The sequence below is a fragment of the Pleurodeles waltl genome, chromosome 5, assembly GCF_031143425.1.
Source record: "Pleurodeles waltl isolate 20211129_DDA chromosome 5, aPleWal1.hap1.20221129, whole genome shotgun sequence".
Classification (NCBI taxonomy): Eukaryota; Metazoa; Chordata; class Amphibia; order Caudata; family Salamandridae; genus Pleurodeles; species Pleurodeles waltl.
The window spans coordinates 779215473-779233981 of NC_090444.1; the positions used below are offsets into that span (position 1 = coordinate 779215473).

The window sequence follows — 18509 nt, forward strand, 5'->3', positions numbered from 1 at the left end:
GGCAAAGAAAAGAGATAAGGGAAAGAGTGACAGTCCAGGATCTGATCAGACTAAGGCTTCACCCGATTTGGAATCAGTAAAAATATTACCTACGAGAGAGACTGCTGGCAGTGTCCTAGTTCATGTGCCATGGACCAGAGGAGACATTCTATCCTTTACTAACGATTATCCCAGATTGAGAGAGAAACCGATCGAGTGGTATCAGCAAACAGATAGGTTCGTGAAACTTGCAAAATGTCTTTGGGAAGACCTGAATACCTTGTTTGAGATCATTGTTCAGCCCGACCTGTGGCTTGAGTGTAAGAGAGGAGTTGATTGGCCGACAAAGGAACCAGCAAGGGATAAAGTGACCGGGGCACCTTCTGAAGAGGTGATGAAATATTATCATAAGGTGATTGAGTTTTTGAAACAAAAGGTGTCGCCGAAAGTGACTGATTGGCAGGAAATTGACCGGACCTCTCAGGAGGTTAAGGAGTCAATACATGCTTATTACGAAAGACTGTTAAAGGCATTTAAACATTACAGTGGTACTGAGACTATTGAACCAAAAGACATGAACCACCTTGTGTTCAGATTCGTCGAAGGGTTGAGACCAGAGGTTAGCCAGATGATTAAGAATCATTTGATTTGTTGGCAAGCTAAACCGATTGATGAGGTGTTGCAGTATGCAAAGTACTGTAGTGACGAGATTGAGTTGAAACAGAAAAAGTTGAAAGAAAAGGTGATGGTGATGCAGATAAGGGCTGCACAGGCAGGAATACAGGGAAATGGAGTACAACAGATGATACAGCAGCAACCGCAAATGAACGGTGTGTTTCAGACCCAACTGAGGGGTCGAGGGTTTGTGAACCGTGGTTCAGGCATGAATACTGTTGTAATTCAAAACGACACGCAGGGGGTAAAGAAGATGTCACCATGTCACACGTGAGGGGGCGTGGGGCATTGGAAACGGGAGTGCCGGAATATGGTACAGGATGGTGCTGTTCAGCAAAGTGTTAACGTTGATGCGTTACAAAATTCACGATGTCCGAAAGTGAGACATCAAAACGCGAATTTTCAGAACAATTCAGTACAAATGCAAGCGGTACAGCCTATGCAACAAATGCAAATGCCACGTTTTCAGTCAATGCAATTGCAACCAGTACAACAGCAGATTCCTATGGGGCCTAGACAGCAAATGCAATTACCAATGGCTCCGATGGGACAGCAACAGGTGATGGTTCCTCAGCAGGTCACAGGTCAAATAATGAGTCAAAATAATACAGTACAACAGTTCCCATTACGAGGTGAAAACAGCATGAATGGGGAATGGTCAGATGATAGCTCAGACATTGAAGAGTGCAGGCTTGCAGCGTCCTTAGAGGTGGATCAGAGGGGTCCATATGTAGAAGGGAAAGTGATGGGTTACAAGGTTTTATTCCTGGTGGATACAGGAGCTACACGCTCTACAGTCAGAAGTGTTAAGGTCCCAAAGTTGCCACTTTCAGGACGTACTATAAGAGTGGTCGGAGTGGCAAACCAGTATTTGACAAATCCGGTTACAGATCCAGTGCAGGTTGAGATTGGTAACTTTCAGGGACTGCATAGGTTTGTAGTCTGTGATTCAAGTCCTGTATCCCTACTGGGAAGAGACTTACTGTGCAAGACAAAATGTTCAATTACCTGTTCCAATGACGGAGTTGAAGTACAAACAAATAGTTACGATGAGTGAGATGAAGGGCAATTCTCAGAAGATGACACAGGAACAGTGAATGAAGATTACCCTTTAATTACCTTGTTCCCAATGCTTACCTTGATTGACCTGCCTGTTGAATTACAGGGGACAGTAACAGAGAAAGTGTGGGATCTGACTGGAAAAGAAGTAGGATTAATAAAAGGGGTAGAACCAGTCAAAGTCCAAATAAAGCCAGATGCAGTATTCCCTCAAGTACCACAATACCATATGACCCAAGATGTTCTCATCGAAGTGTCACAAATAATTGCATACTTTCTCCGGCAGGGAGTTCTGAAAAAGGTTTTGAGCAGTCCATGTAACTCTCCAATAATGGGTTTGAAGAAGCCCTGTGGAAAGGTTCGAATTGTGCAAGATTTGAGAAAAATAAATGAAATTGTGATAAAATGCTGCCCTGCGGTACCTAATCCAGCAGTAATAATGTTTCAGGTTCCATGCGATGCTGAATGGTTTACTGTTGTGGACCTGTCTCAAGCCTTCTTTTCAATACCTCTTCATGAGGACAGCCAATTTTTGTTCAGCTTTAAATTCCTGGATAAGGTGTACAGCTGGTGCAGAATTCCTCAAGGATTTTCTGAGTCACCGTCCATCTTCAATCAGATATTGAAAAAGGATTTGGAACCTTTGGTACTGCCTTTTAATTCTACTCTGGTGCAGTACATTGATGATTTGCTAAGTGCGTCCAAAACTAGAGACAGTTGTAAATATGATACCATTGCATTACTGAATCATCTGGGAAAGAACGGACATAAGGTGTCACCAAGAAAGCTACAATACTGTCAGAAGGAGGTGAAATACTTAGGGCACTTGATTGAAAAGGGTCCCAGGAGAATATCAAAGGAAAGAATAACAGCTGTTTTGCAAATGAACCCCCCAACGACAATAAGAGATGTCAGGATGTTTTTGGGAATGGTGGGCTACTGTCGTCAGTGGATACCCAACTTCTCGATCATTTCAAAACCATTGATAAAGCTAACAGGCAAGGAGATCAAGGATGAGCCATATACTATAACTTTGTCTAAGGAAGAACTTGAGTCCTTTATGGAGCTAAGAGAATGTATGTGCAGGGCACCAGCATTAGGAATGCCAGACTATGAGAAACCTTTTCTGTTGTTCTGTCATGAACGTGATGCTTGTTCTTTGTCTGTTTTAACACAGGTCCATGGAGATGCAAATCGCCCTGTAGCATATTTTTCAGCTACCTTGGACCCTGTCGCAGCAGCCTTACCGGGTTGTTTGCGCGCAGTCGCAGCAGTTGGTTAGAGCCTCACACAATGTGAAGGCATTGTCATGGGATATCCTCTAACAGTAATGGTTCCACATTCAGTTGAAATACTGTTGACTCGAACTAAAACACAGCACATGACTAATGCACGTCTCACTAGGTATGAGACGATCATATTGGGGTCATCCAATGTTTCTTTGAAGCGGTGCAGTGTATTGAACCCGGCAACTTTACTTCCTGTTGAAAACACTGAGATTAAAAATGAGGAAGAATTTGAACATGATTGTCTTGAAGTAACTGAACTGTGTACCAAACCTCGTCCAGATATTCAGGACACCCAATTGAAAGAAAATGACTGCATCATGTTTGTTGATGGGTCCTGTCTAAGAGATGCCGCAGGAACGCTGAGAGCTGGTTACGCGGTATGTACTATAACCGGCATTGTTGAAGCTTCCTGGCTCGAAAGAGTGTTTTCCGCACAAGTGGCAGAACTAATTGCCCTTACTAAGGCATGCCACGCAGCTGTAAATTTGAAAGTCACTATCTATACCGACAGCAGATACGGATTTGGAATTGTGCATGATTTTGGCCAACTTTGGTCCCAGAGAGGTTTTATGACCTCATCTGGTTCACCTGTGAAAAATGGTGAACACATAAAGGATTTGTTACGTGCAATTCAGTTACCTCTTGAAATTGCCATGGTGAAATGCAGTGCTCATACCAGATCACAAGACTTTGTGTCCATGGGAAACGGTTATGCAGATCAAGTCGCAAGGTTTTGTGCATTGAACTGTATATCGTTCAAAGAGCAATGGGAACTATTACCACAGACTGAAAATGACACATGTTTGAATCTTGCATTACGAGTAGTTGATACCTTAGATGAGTTAAAGACACTACAGAGCCGTGCAAGCAAAGAAGAGAAACGTTCTTGGCAAAGAATGCAATGTACCCAGAGAGCTGATGATAAATGGGTTTCAGAGGAAGGAAAATTAGTTTTAACAAATAGCCTTTTATCACAATTTGCCCGATTGTACCATGGACAGGCTCATCTTGGGAGGGAAGCAATGATCAGGTCATTTAAAATTGATTGGTTCAATCCAAAATTCAGACATGCTGCTGAGGTCATTTGTCACAGGTGCATCATCTGTCAACAGATGAATGCGGGAGAAGGGACAGTGGTAACTTTGAGCAACATTGGGAGAGCTGGAGGTCCATTTAGCAAGATGCAAATGGATTTCATTGAGATGCCTGTTTGCGGAGGATTGAAATATGTGTTGGTGATTGTGTGTGTTTTCAGTCACTGGATTGAGGCATACCCTACACGAAGATATGACAGTCTCACAGTTGCAAAATTACTACTCAGGGAACTAATACCAAGATTCAGGTTTTCGGTCTCTATAGAATCAGATAGGGGCTGACACTTCGACAATGAGGTGATCAAACTCCTGTGTGCTGCACTTAAAATCAAACAGAAGCTGCATTGTAGCTATCGCCCTGAAACATCAGGACTAGTAGAACAGATGAACGGTACCCTGAAATCGAGAATGGCAAAAATGTGCGCAGCTACCAATATGAAGTGGCCAGATACATTACCTCTAGTGCTGATGTAAATGAGAAACACCCCAGATAAGAAAACGGGATTGTCCCCCCATGAAATCCTCATGGGTAGAGCTATGAGGTTACCAGCAGTACCTGCAAATTCTCTAGTGAATATTACAGATGATATGGTGTTGGATTACTGCAAAAGTTTGGCTGATGTGATTCGGTCTTTCTCTCACCAGGTGGAAGCTAACACTTTGCCACCGATTGGGGAACCAGGCCACTCTCTGCAAGCTGGTGACTGGGTGGTTGTCAAAAAGCATGTGAGAAAGTTGTGTCTGGAGCCACGTTGGAAAGGGCCCTATCAAGTGATCTTGACAACTACCACTGCTGTAAAGTGTGCCGGAATTCCAAACTGGATACATGCCAGCCACACCAAAAGGGTAACGTGTCCAGATGAAGAAGAGTTAGAAATCACCAGCACACCTGTTTCAGAAGGAGAAGTCTCAGGTCTTGAAAACAGTCAAGAAAGAATTGAGACTGCTGGAGAACTCACTGAGAACAGCCTCGTCCCTCACACAGTCAATGAGTTCGAGAGAGGTGACAGAGAGCCTATCTCAGTAGAAACGACAAGAGAACAAAATCCAGAGGAAGTTCTCCCAGAAATAGACAGATACGGGCTAGAACTTGAACCTGGTACAGACCCAGAAGTAGAAGAAGAAGAGGAAGGAGAAATAGTAGAGAGAAGTCAGAGTGAGCCAAAATCTCCTGAGCCAATTGCAGGTCCATCAAGCGAAAACACCATAGTACAAGAGGAGGGTGCTGTCCATAGTTCTGAAAAGACACATCAGACACATAAGGGTGATGACAGACCAAACAAACCACTTTCTAAAATACGAGGTGTGCCAAGAGACACAGTAATAGAGGAAGGTGATACATCTCGAGTAGAAGACTTAAGCGAAGGAGAACAATAAGGTGAATGGAAATTGAAAAGAAAAAGAATTGCAAACAGGAGATATACAGGTCCTGAATGGGCATATGCTACAACATCTGAATGGCAACAAGACTTCCTGGCATTCTGTTTTGATCAAGAAGTACCAGGCCAATACTACGGTACCTGAACGAATCTGAGGAAATCTTGGTTAAAATCTGAAACTGAAAACTGAAAGAAAAAGAGAGACTTTATAAATTACCAAAGGTGACACTAGAACCGGATTTGACTTTGAGAAACCTGATTACGACAAGCTGCTAACCTGATTTGACAAAAGGGATCCTGCTGCGAGTGAAAACACTGTAAAAAAAAAAAAAAAGTTTAAATCATCCTCTAGTTGATTGTTATTCTGCTATCTGATTGTATACAGACATGGCTAATACTAGAAGTAGTAGCAAGAAAAGTAAAGTGTGTGGATGGTTGACCCTTATAGTAGGTATTGTGTGTGCAATAATGATAGTGGGTGTGATTGTAGGAATTGGAGAAAAATACTATTAATGCTACCTCAAAACCTGTAACTACAACACTAACACCGTGGGAAAGATTCGAGCAGGATGCACGACACATGCATGAGGGAACTAATTCAAAGGGGGAACTTTCTACTAATGTCTTCTATTGCTTACTATATGAATATGTGGAGACTATGGATGCAAAAGATTGTTATGTGTGCACTAAGATTCCTTCATCTGTACAGGAGGGAGTTACTTATCATAGCCTTCCTTTAATTTATGGGATTAGTTGTAGCTTGCTATTAACAAGGTTCTATAATCAAGAGCATGTGCAATACTTCTATTAAAACCTGGATGTTTTGTTTTCCTTTGTGCCTGTGATTGAATTTTTTAATAGATTAGATAAAGAACATGATATAAAATTAGTTAGAGGTTTCTTTGAGCCAACACTTACATTCGGAACTGCTTATGCACATTGCAATAATTTGACTTGCTTACTTCCGCCTGTAGAGAAGAGTTTTTTAGATCACGCTGATGATAGACGCAAAGCATTAAAAGAAAGATTAGAGAAAGGATTAGAAAAGCGCACATATGCAAATGATTATGCTTACACTGCAATCAAAACACAAGGGAAATTAGCAATAGATGCATTACATGTAGGTAGGCTTTGTATATATAGACCAAAATCTGAGCAAGATAATTCATTTGTGGGAACGAGTGAATGCAGGCATGTGTTTTTGTTTCAGAGTAAATGGACCTTTATGTTGAATGGACAGGATCCAGCGATCCCTGGGATCTATTACATCTGTGGGCTTAATGCATATTACCGTCTTCCTAAAGGATGGTATGGGACATGTTATTTGGGAATAGTTTTCCCAAAGATTTACCAATTTGATGACCTAAAACAGATAACTAAAACGTCTGAAATACAACATACTAGACAAAAACGAGAATCAGTGGCAGCTGTCATTGGTGACATATTTGGAGTAATAATCCCTTCAGTAGGGGTTATCTTAAATTCTATGAAGATACAAAAATTGTCTACTATTGTGGATAACATGCTGACAAATTTTACAGGGACTATACTCCTGATGGATACTGAACTTGCTGCAGAAAGAGCTATGACTCTTCAAAATCGGCTTGCTTTAGACATTCTTTTAGCAAAGAGTGGAGGGGTCTGCAAGATGTTCAATGAGCGTCATTGTTGTTCATTCCTTCCGGATAACAGTAAGAAAATTAGAAACATGCTTACTAACCTTACTAGAGATAGTACAGATGTGAAGGATTTGAAAGAACTTGGTGTTTGGGAGAAATTTGGAAAGGGAATTGCCAGAGTTGAGAGTTGGTTTACCAACATTTGGAATGGGGTACTTGCAAAAATATTAATGGGATTGTTAATTATTTTGATTTGCCTATTAGGATTATGGGGGGCATGCAAAATTAATGACAAAATTAAGAGAAATTGGACTAAAAGAACAAGAAGAAATGAAGAAAGTGAAAGAGAGAAAATATTCAATTAAATTTGGGAAAGTTCACATAAAGGGCAAGATGTTGAAATGCGCATTATGCGCAAGGTGAAAAATTGAAAAAGGTTTGTGTGATGACGAACGTCATCAGAGGAGGGACTGAGAGAGCGTAGTTTAAATATATTGATTATTAAAAGTATAATGCTTATATAAATGCCTAACAAATGCCGCATAGAAAACGACAATGAATAGTAATTTGCTTAATGTGCATTTGAATTATGAAAATACCATTGTGTACACAAACAAATGTTATTTATAAAAATGATTGCTTGCATCATAATTAATCGAGTTTATATTGGCGTTTACAATATTGCATTAAAACCATCGACCTTAAGTTAGCGTGAGCTGCGGATTTAGCTGCCTAGCTCTCATATTAAAGCATTTTTCTCTGTTTTACAGTGTGCTGACTCACAAAGGGTCATGACCCTGCATTTGTTCTTTTCTCCGTTCCATGTAACTATAATGATTTTGTTCCCATCCACATGCTAGCTGCTTCTGTATGGATTATTATACTATTTGCAACAAAATAGATTAAAAGAAATATTCAAGGACATTTAACCACGGACCAAAGAACTTATGATCCGAGGAACGTGCTAAAATGATGAACTAATCCAGGATGTGCCACCTCCGAAGACATCAATTATGAAGACCAATCAAAGTGTTGTAAATTATCGTGGGGTGACAATTGAAATTACCTAATGTATAATTTGATAGGTTAAAGATAGTGGGGTATAGTAAATGACCAATAAGAATTTGGGGGAAGGGTTTACGAAAAGGGATAAAAACTCATGTCACAGAAGGGACGTTAGAACTAGGTAGGGAATACTATTGATTTCATCCAGAAACTCTGTCACTCTGTTTGGTGATAGGGGACTTAATAAAATTATCATTGCCCATAGACTGCCCTTACACTTCTCCTCCTTATGAGGGAAGTGTCCCCTGTCTCTTAGATGAAGCCAGACTGAAGACGATCTGACTGATGTCCTGAAGACGAAGACTGATCCTGTGTGCTGACCTATTACTGGAGGGTAATTATGACAATGAAAATTACAATTTGTCTGTTTGCTTTTTCTTTCTAGGTACCAACTGCTGTATTTTTGAATAGAGGCCATGGCTAGATGTTTTCTAAATTGGTGTTCTAAATTATTTTGCATGAAGTCCAACATGCTGATGCTAATTAGTGGTTAGGCTAGGTAATCACCTGACTGACACTTATAGACAAAACTGACGTGGCGCTATGTTGAACTGAGACTGCATTATATTCTTTGTGTTCTATTCTATGTTTACGATATGTTATATTCTAATGTTCGTGATTCTTGCATTAGTGAAATCTTATTATAGTTGTCATGTTGTAGTTATGTTCTTATGCTTTTTGGTTTTGAGATTGATACTTCTACTAGTAGATTGTAATCAATAGGGAATAAAATTCATAAAAACTCTACCAGATGGTGTGGTTATTAATGGCTGAAAGGTCATGGTTGCGCCGACAGTTTAATCAATGTCTTTATCCAAAGTAAAGTGTATTGTGGTTATAAATATTGGTGACATCATTGACATATTGCTTGACATATTGATCAGTTATCTCGTCCTACGGTGTCTCACCACTGGGTCAAAAGATTCATCGGCCTAAAACGAGTCCTAATGTGTATAAAATTGACATAGAAGGACGCGTTAACAACCCCTTTCAATAGACAATCCAAAAATGCTGCCTGGTGTACTCTGAGTGATTTACAAATATAGGGCCTGATTTATACTTTTTTAGTTCCGGATTTGTGTCATTTTTTTATGCAAAAGCAGCGCAAACTTACAAAATTTACTTATATTTTGTAAGTTTGCACTGCTTCTGCGTCAAAAAATGCTGCAATGCGGCGCTTAAAAAGTATAAATCATTCCCATTGTCTCTAGCATTTACATACCATTGATTTTCTCTTTAGAAAGTGTTGCATATAGTTCTCAGAGAAATCTTTTCTTCTATAGATATGGGGAACCCCAACATTCAGAGCTAATTTAAATGTTTTATTTATGTGTAATCTAAAAGACATTTCCTTGTAAATTGTAAATATTCCAGTACTGTAGTGTGCATTGGTTTGTAATGATGGACCTGCAAGACAAATATGTTCTTGACCTATCCTCTACAAAATTAATTTTTCCACTTTAGTGGTAATCAAGGGATCTAAAAATAAATGATATTGCTGCTTAACATGAGACAGGATTATGCATGAAAAGAGATCACACAACAATTTGCATATTAAAATATGAATTGCCTCTTATTTGGTCTGATAATACCGCACCTGGTATATACTGATTGATTTTCCACATACTGATACTGTGGAGGGTGATTATTACTGCTGAGGTATTTCTCTCCCAATTCTGCACATCACAATGGTGGATATATTGACAGTTCCATATGTCTTCATCTTTTTTTTTTGTGAAGTCAGTATATTGCATTTTCCACACACAAACCCCACCACGTACTATGGCAAAATGTATGTGAGGAAAAAAAGTGCGCATATGCACCCTAACTGGTAGAGCAATTCGTGCATAAACGTTTTTTTAGTCACCTAAATGTAACATATAGAACTATATTCACCTTGGAACTTTTTTAAAATCAGTATTACATCCTAAATCAGATTCTGACTTGATAAAACTACTTTTTAACTGACATATCAGAACTAATTATGGTGAAAATTGCATGGTAAACAGAAATAGCTGAAATTTTCAGCAATTCAAGTGGGAATGATCTTCACTGGCAAGCCATTTATTCATGTAATAGCTACGCACTGCTGGAGCTGAATCACAGAATCACACATCTCTCAATGTGTTCCTGCTTACAGGCACCGAACAGGTTTTCAGTTGTTGACGATATCAAGGGGCATATTTATACTCCGTTTGCGCCGGATTTGCGTCGTTTTTTTTTACGCAAATTCGACGCAAAACTAACTCCATATTCATACTCTGGCGTTAGACGCGTCTAGCGCCAAAGTCAATGGAGTATGCGTCACTTTTTAGCGTGGACACCTACTTTGCGTTAATGATGTGCAAGGTAGGCGTTCCCGTCTAAAAAATTGACTCCGAGGCATGTGCGCCGTATTTACACTCCCGGGCAAAATTCACGCTCGGGAGTGGGCGGGTCAAAAAAAATGACGTCCAGCCACTTTTGCGTCGTTTTTTAGCGCCTGGTCAGGGCAGGCGTTAAGGGACCTGTGGGCTCGGAAGGAGCCCAGAGGTGCCCTCCCATGCCCCCAGGGACCCCCCCTGTCACCCTTGCCCACCCCAGGAGGACGCCTAAGGATGGAGGGACCCATTCCAGGGAACATAAGGTAAGTTCAGGTAAGTAATTGTTTTTTTTTTTTTGTGGCATAGGGGGGCATGATTTGGGCCCCCCTACATGCCACTATGCCCAATGACCATGCCCAGGGGACATAAATCCCCTGGGCATGGCCATTGGGCAAGGGGGCATGACTCCTGTCTTTGCTAAGACAGGAGTCATTTCAATGGGGGTTGGGAGTCGAAAAAAATGGCGCAAATCGGGTTGAGGCGATAATTTTGCCTCAGCCTGACTTGCCCCATTTTTTGGCGCCCAAGCTCCATATTCCCCTACGCCGGCGCTGCCTGGTGTACGTCATTTTTTTTCACGCACACCAGGCAGCGCCGCCGGCTAACGCCGGCTAACGTCATTGTATAAATACGGCGCCCGCATGGCGCTTCAGAATGGCGTTAGCCGGCGTTAACTTTTTCTACGCACAACTGCGTTGGGGCAGTTGTGCGTCGAAAAGTATAAATATGGCCCCAAATATTTCATAGATATTTACCGCACCAAATCATTCTAGACATTTTAATTTACGAAATTACCAGTTATTGTATTGTTAGAGGAACATAAAAGTTTTCCCAGGAACGTTATACATTGTGGAAAACACAGTTTATGCAAATAATAAAATTCATACCTTTTCGAACGTTTGGAACTACTTTCTCATGTGTTACAGCTTTTTCCTCTAAAAAGAAATTAAGGGAGCAACTAATTAAAACCTCGTAATGTAAAAAACGGGTTAAAAAAACATGCTTACACTGCAAGAATAACTTTGTGATCGAAATTAGAAATGCCTCTTTTTGACATATAATTGCAAAAGAATAATCGGGGCAGTTCAGTTTTTAGGGGTGCGGGGCCTGGGTATTTTTGTTTTTAAGTGCAGATGGGGGTTCTAGGTAGTTTTGTTTTAGGGGTGGGGTGGGGGAGTTGGGGTAGTTTTGTTTAAAGGGTGGGTCAGTTGTTTTTAGGGCGAGTGGGGCGTTGGGGAATGTTTTAGGGCTCACAGTGGGTTTTAGGGCTTGTCGATGTAGGTAAAGTTTTAAGGGTCAGTTGGGGGGGTCGGGTGGTAGTGTTTTTGAGGGCAGGGGCAGGGGTCAGGGTAAGTTTGTTTTTAGGGGCAGGTGGGGGTGGGGTAGTTTTGTTCTTAGGGGTGGGGGTCAGGGTAGTTTTGTTTTATAGGGTGGGAGGGGGTGTTGTTTTAAGGTGGGTGAGGGGTCGGGAAGGTTTTAGGGCTCACAGTGGATGGGGTGTTGTGGTAGTTGAGTTTTTAGGGGCTAGGGTGGGGGTGTTGGGTAGTTTTGTTTTTAGGGGGGAGGTGGGAGGGTCAGGGTAGTTTTCTTTTTAGGGGCAGGGGTGGAGGGTCGGGGTAGTTTTGTTTTTAGAGCGGGTGGTGGGGTCTAGTTAGTTTTGTTTTTAGGGCGGGTGAGGGTTGTGTAGTTTTAGTTTTAGTGTCGGGTGGTGGTAGTTTTGTTTTAGGGCAGGTGGGGGGTCGGGTAGTTTAAGTATTAGGGGTGGGATACTTTTAGGCCTTAGGGCGAGTGGAAAGATGGCATGATAGAACCACACATGCCGTTCCCACAAATGCCTTTTCTATGAATGCTTTTACAATGAAAAATCGCTGTAAAGGCATGCATGGTAAAGGCATGAGTGAAAACAATGAGGTCGTTTTTTTGACTGCATTGTTAAGGCATGCTTGGTTCCCACATGTGTTGTTCCATCATACATTCATTTTGGTTCCTTGGAACCACTTTCTCATGTTTTACAGTTTTTTTGTCTAAAAATAAAGTAATCATGCAACCTATTAAAACTTTGCGATATAAAAAATGTTTTAAAACGTTTTACTAAACATGCTTACATTGTAAGAATAGCTGTGTGATCGAAATTAGAAATGTCTCAATTTGACATATAATTGCAAAACAATACTGCCAAGTGGTTTCACAATGGAAACTTGGTCTGTGAAGTTAGTTTGGGCTCGGAACAGCTTTTCAGTTGATGATGATATCAAATATTTTAGAGATATGTACTGCACCAAATCATTTTGGCATTTTAATTTCTGAAATTACCAGTTGTTGTCTTATTAGAGGAACATACAGGTTTTCCCAGGAATGTTGTACATTGTGGAAAACACAGGTTATGGAAATAAGAAAATGCATACCTTTTGGTTCCTTTGGAACCACTTTCTCATGTTTTGCAGTTTTTTCCTCTGAAAAAAGAAAGTAATAAAGGAACTAATTAAATTTTTTGATGTAAAAATCGGTTTAAAAATAAACATGCTTACACTGTAAGAATAATTTTGTAATCGTCATTAGAAATGTCTCTTTTAGACATATGATTGCAAAACAATAGTGCCAAGTCGTTTCACAATGGAAACTTGGTTAATGATGTTAGGTTGAACTCCGAACAGGTTTTCAGTTGATGATGATATCAAGGGGCATATTTATAATGCCCTAGTGCCATCTTGCAGCACATTAACGTCATTATTTTTTATGTTAATGTGGCCCCATCAGGCCGAAATCCCTGCCCCGTACTTACAGAGTGGCGCAATGCATGCATTGCACCACTCTGTAACCCTTTGTGCCAGGCATCATATATGCAAAGGGGGCGTTCCCCCGTTAGAGGAGCTGTAAAAATTGTGAATGGAAATCTATGAGATTTCCTTGCGCCATTTTTTACAGGCGTTCTAATACCTGCTCAAGAGCAGGCATTGAAAGGGGACTTCCATTCTTAAGAATGGGGCTGTATGTACTCTGCAGGAGTAGCGCCAATATTTTGGCACTACTCCTGCAGAGTACATCAAGGGGCATATTTATACTCCGTTTGCGCCGAATTTGCGTCGTTTTTTTAGACGCAAATTCGACGCAAAACTAACTCCATATTTATACTTTGGCGTTAGACGAGTCTAGCGCCAAAGTCCATGGAGTTAGCGTCATTTTTTTGCGTGAACACCTTCCTTGCGTTAATGATATGCAAGGTAGGCGTTCCCGTCTTAAAAAATGACTCCAATGCATATGCGTCGTATTTATACTCCCGGGCAAAAATGACGCCCGGGAGTGGGCGGGTCTAAAAAACCCGCATAAGCGCCGGATTTTTGCGCCTGGGTCAGAGCAGACGTTAAGGGACCTGTGGGCTCAGAATGAGCCCAGAGGTGCCCTCCCCTGCCCCCAGGGACACCCCCTGCCACCCTTGCCCACCCCAGGAGGACACCCAAGGATGGAGGGACCCACCCCAGGGACATTAAGGTAAGTTCAGGTAAGTATTTTTTTTTAAAAAAAATTGTGGCATAGGGGGGCCTGATTTGTGCCCCCCTACATGCCACTATGCCCAATGACCATGCCCAGGGGACATAAGTCCCCTGGGCATGGCCATTGGGCAAGGGGGCATGACTCCTGTCTTTGCTAAGACAGGAGTCATTTCAATGGGGGTTGGGCGTCGTAAAAAAATGGCGCAAATCGGGTTAAGGCGATTTTTTTGCCTCAGCCTGACTTGCACCATTTGTGGACGCCCATACGCCATTTTCCCCCTACGCCGGCGCTGCCTGGTGTACGTCGTTTTTTTTAACGCACACCAGACAGCGCCGGCGGCTAACGCCGGCTAACGTCATTCAATAAATACGGCGCCCGCATGGTGCGTCAGAATGGAGTAAGCTGGTGCTAATTTGTTTGGCGCAAAACTGCGTTAGCGCAGTTTTGGGTCAAAAAGTATAAATATGGGCCCAATTGTGTCATGAGAAATTACGCTATTGCCCCCTACCCTGTGCCATGGTGTACCGTATTTTAGATACGGTACACACATTGTGGCGGTAGGGGGTGCTAAGAGGCGCAGGGCCACTTTCCATAAATCTGCCCCCAAATATTTTATAGATATTTACCACACCAAATCAATCTAGACATTTTAATTTATGAAATTACCACTTGTTGTATTATGAGTGGAAAATACAAGTTCTGCCCGCAAATATTTTATAGATATTTACTGCACCAAATCAATCTAGACATTTTAATTTATGAAATTAACAGTTGTATTATTAGAGGAACATACAAGTTTTCCCAGGACTGTTACACCTTGTGGAAAACACAGTTTATGGAAATAAGAACATTCATACCTTTTTGTTCCTTTGGAACCACTTTCTCATGTTTTACAGTTTTTTCCTCTAAAAATAAAGAAATAAAAAAACTAATTAAAACTTTGTGAGGTAAAAAACGGTTTAAAAACGTTTTAATAAACATGCTTATACTTTAAGAATAACTTTGTGATCGAAATTAGAAATGTCTCTTTTTGACAAATAATTGCAAAAGAATAGTGTCAAGTGGTTTCACAATGGAAACTCTGTCTGTGATGTTAGGTTGGGCTCCTACATTTGGTGAACTCAATGGACACATGTGATAATAAATCATGGCTTGGTTTAACAGAGATTGTTTTGGTGGATTGGGTGTGTGTTATGGTGTGAGTTGTCTGTTGTATACCATAACTGAAAGACTTAATTGGCATGTATATTCGTGTATTCTGAACCATAAGTAATCCTTAAATGTGGTTTTGCCGAATAATTTCAGTTTTTTTCTTTCTGACCTTCCTTGTTCTCCTGCTTTGCGCTCACTCTGCTCTACCTATGACCGAAGGCAATGAGGGTTGGTGGACCATTTTTCTGTTGAATGCTATGCAGTATTGTATTATATTTTATTGTATTTGTAAGAAATTGGATTATTGCTTGAGGGAGGTGGAAACCCCACTCAGGCAACAACCACAATCCTTGTCAGGGTGGACCATAAGTCAGTGAATTAACCTGTGCATAACCCACTGGTAGCTTGGCACAAAAACAGTCAGCTTAACTGGAAGGCGATGTGTAAAGTGCTTGTGCATCACACAAATAGTAATGAAGTGAAAATGTCACACAAGAAAAATCTTAAATCAATTTAGAAAAATAATGTGAATTTAAGAAATAGAGTAATATGAAAATGATGAAAATCTAATGAGTAAAGAAGTAGACATCAAATTCCAAGGTTTTAAGTAAAAATAGAGCCTAAAAGCACAAAACTCCACTCCGGCTAATCTGGTCAAGATACACTGTGGGAAAATCACAAGTTCAAGCTGACCGTGAAGGAGCAATTGCCGGATACAGGAACCAGGTTAGTCCTGCTGAAAAAGTTGCCTTCTCAAAGTCCAGTGCAGAAAGTCAATTTTGTGGTGCAGGAGGCCATTTGGAGCAGGGAGAATGTCACAGATGGTCATTTCTGTAGCAGGAAGATACTGTTGAAATTCACAGGTGGCCGTTACTGAAGCGTTGTGTTGGTGATCACAGTGGGCTGATGATGCTGCAGTCCGAAGTGCAGATCTGTCTTTGCTGCTCATCACTGGCATTCAACACTGTCGTTAAGATCTCAGCAAGAATGGGACCATATGGCGTCGAAAAGAGCCCAATACTTCAGGATTTCTTCTTCGTCTTCAAAGGAGTGCACTCTGATGCCAACTAAGAGCCCACGATCCGGGGAGCCACCTCCTGGGGATCTGGGACTCACTCTTGCAGAGGCCAGGAGGGCTCAGGCAGGTCCAGTTCCAGCAGGTCAGCTGGGCAGTTGCATGGAGGCCTCTGGAGCTTGTTGTGTCCCTGTAGCTCTGAACAGGAGGTCAGTCAGCTGACCCTTGGAGTCACTTAAGGTAACCTAGGATGAAGGGAGCAGGCTCAGTCTTCCTTCTCATATAGTAAGCCAGGCCTCATGCAGCAGGGCAGTCCTCTGGCAGCAAGGCAGTCCTTCTTCTGTAGTGTCCACAGGTCCAGGAATGTACTGAAGAGTTGGTCTGAAGGTCCGATATTTATACCTCGTGCCAGCTTTGAAGTGGGGGAAATGTCTAGACACTCTTCCCCCATATCTGCTCCTGGAATTTCATCTTTTCTCTTGCTTTGACTCCGAGTGGTATGGGGTGACAATAAACTGAGGTCCTTTCTAGTATGCTGAGGCTGCCCCTTTCAATTGTAGGTGTGATAGGTGACAATTCCACCCAACCCACCTTGTCAAGGTGACAAATCATACCAACACACAGTCCCCATTTATGTCTGGTAGGAATACAGAAAGGTCAACTGCCAACTACGCCTAATCATGTGACCTACGATACAGGCTGCAGGCACCAATTGGTTAGGACAAGAAAATGCCAACTTTCTAAAAATGTAATTTTCAGAATTGTGACTTAAAATCTGACTTCACCATTAAAGATGGTTTAAAATTAAAACTCAGAGACAAAGCATTACATATCTACCCATCCCTAAGCAAAGGTCATCACCTATTAAATGTAATAAAATAACCCAATGTTATCCTTTGTGAACGAGAGGCCTTGCAGTAGTGAAAAACACATTTAAGAATGTTTTGCAATCAGGACATGTAAAATTTAAAAGCATATGTCCAACCTTGTAAATACGCTGCACCCTGCCCCATGGGCTGTTTAGGACCTATCCTAAGAGTGACATATATTAAAAAGGAAGGGTGAGGCCCATGAGTTAATTTGCATGTCAATATGGCACAGGCTGCTGTGGCAGGTATGAGATGTGTTTAAAAAGACTACTTAAGTGAGTAGCACATAAGTACAGCAGGCCCTATAGTAGCATTTAATTTAAAGGCCCTGGGTACATGCAGTACTATTTTACTAGGTTTTTTACAAGTAAATTAAATGGGCCAGTTGGATAAAAGCCAATTTTACCATGTTTAGAGGAGTGAGTACAAGCACTTTAGCACTGGTTAGCAGTGTTAAAGTGTGCAGTGTCCCAAGGCAAACAAAACCAAATTCGGCAAAACAAGAGGAGGGAAGGTGAATGGTATGGGGTGTCACCCTACAGAGAGGGCCAAGTCCAACAAGTCCTAAAATTTCAAAGGGCACTGTACATTGTATTTAAACAATGGGATAAGCTTTGCATGTCCTGGCAGTGAAAAACTCTTAAAGTTGTTTTCACTGTTGTAGGGCCTATCTCTCACATAGACTAACACTGGTTATCTTATTACATTTAATATGTGCTAGCTTTGGATTGGGAACGGGAAGGGATATTCCGTTTACACCCAAAATAATTGAAATTTTAAATTATTTTTAACTATGATGTCAGGTTTTAAATTCTGAAAAAGCCACTTTTAGAAAATTGGCATTTTTCTCCCACCTATCTGTGACTTCTGCTAGTGTCTTGGGTCACATGACTGTGAATAACTCTGCTGTTGTTGTTTGTGTATTACTTCCAGACAGTAACACAAAGGAGGCTTAGGTGTGGACAGGATGGGACATTCTGGCAGGATCACTGGGAGAAGCTACACCCAACTCCACTTATAGTTCAAAGGGCTTCGCCTTCTGCACACACAAAGGAATATGACACCAGTCCTCCAATGCCTTTTGTCACCCCAAGACTGTTTGGAGAACTGACAGGGGAAGAACTAGATGGGGGAGGTAGGACAGGGAGTCCCCCCACACAAATAATTGTACCAGGTATAAATATTGGACTCCAGCGTCACTCATCAGAAAAGTCCTGTGGAAGTTACAGACAAAGGTCTGCCCTGCTGGCAGACGACTGCCCTGCTCCGGAAGGACTGCCTTGCTGTCTGAGAAGAAAGACTGAACCTGCTTCCCTTCATCTCAGGATAATAAGGGTAATTCCAAGGGTCATTCGGCTGTCATCCTGTGTGAGCTACATGGACACAACAAAATCCCCTGTAATGACTCAGCCTACCTGCTGCAAGTGGACCTGAATAAACTCCTCAACTGGGCCTGCCT

At 41.5% G+C, this 18509-nt stretch overlaps 1 protein-coding gene across 43 annotated transcripts in view; it reads right to left on the reverse strand.

The window, feature by feature from the left end:
• Positions 1-18509, reverse strand: part of TRDN (triadin) — a 1868677-nt gene that overhangs the window by 440937 nt on the left and 1409231 nt on the right. For all 43 annotated transcript variants that reach the window (XM_069234794.1, XM_069234791.1, XM_069234779.1 and 40 more), the window contains 3 exons: positions 14872-14919; positions 12928-12975; positions 11410-11457 (listed from right to left, as the gene is read on the reverse strand). In XM_069234794.1, the coding sequence (XP_069090895.1) occupies positions 11410-11457; positions 12928-12975; positions 14872-14919 (144 nt within the window). The remainder of the gene's footprint in view (positions 1-11409; positions 11458-12927; positions 12976-14871; positions 14920-18509) is intronic.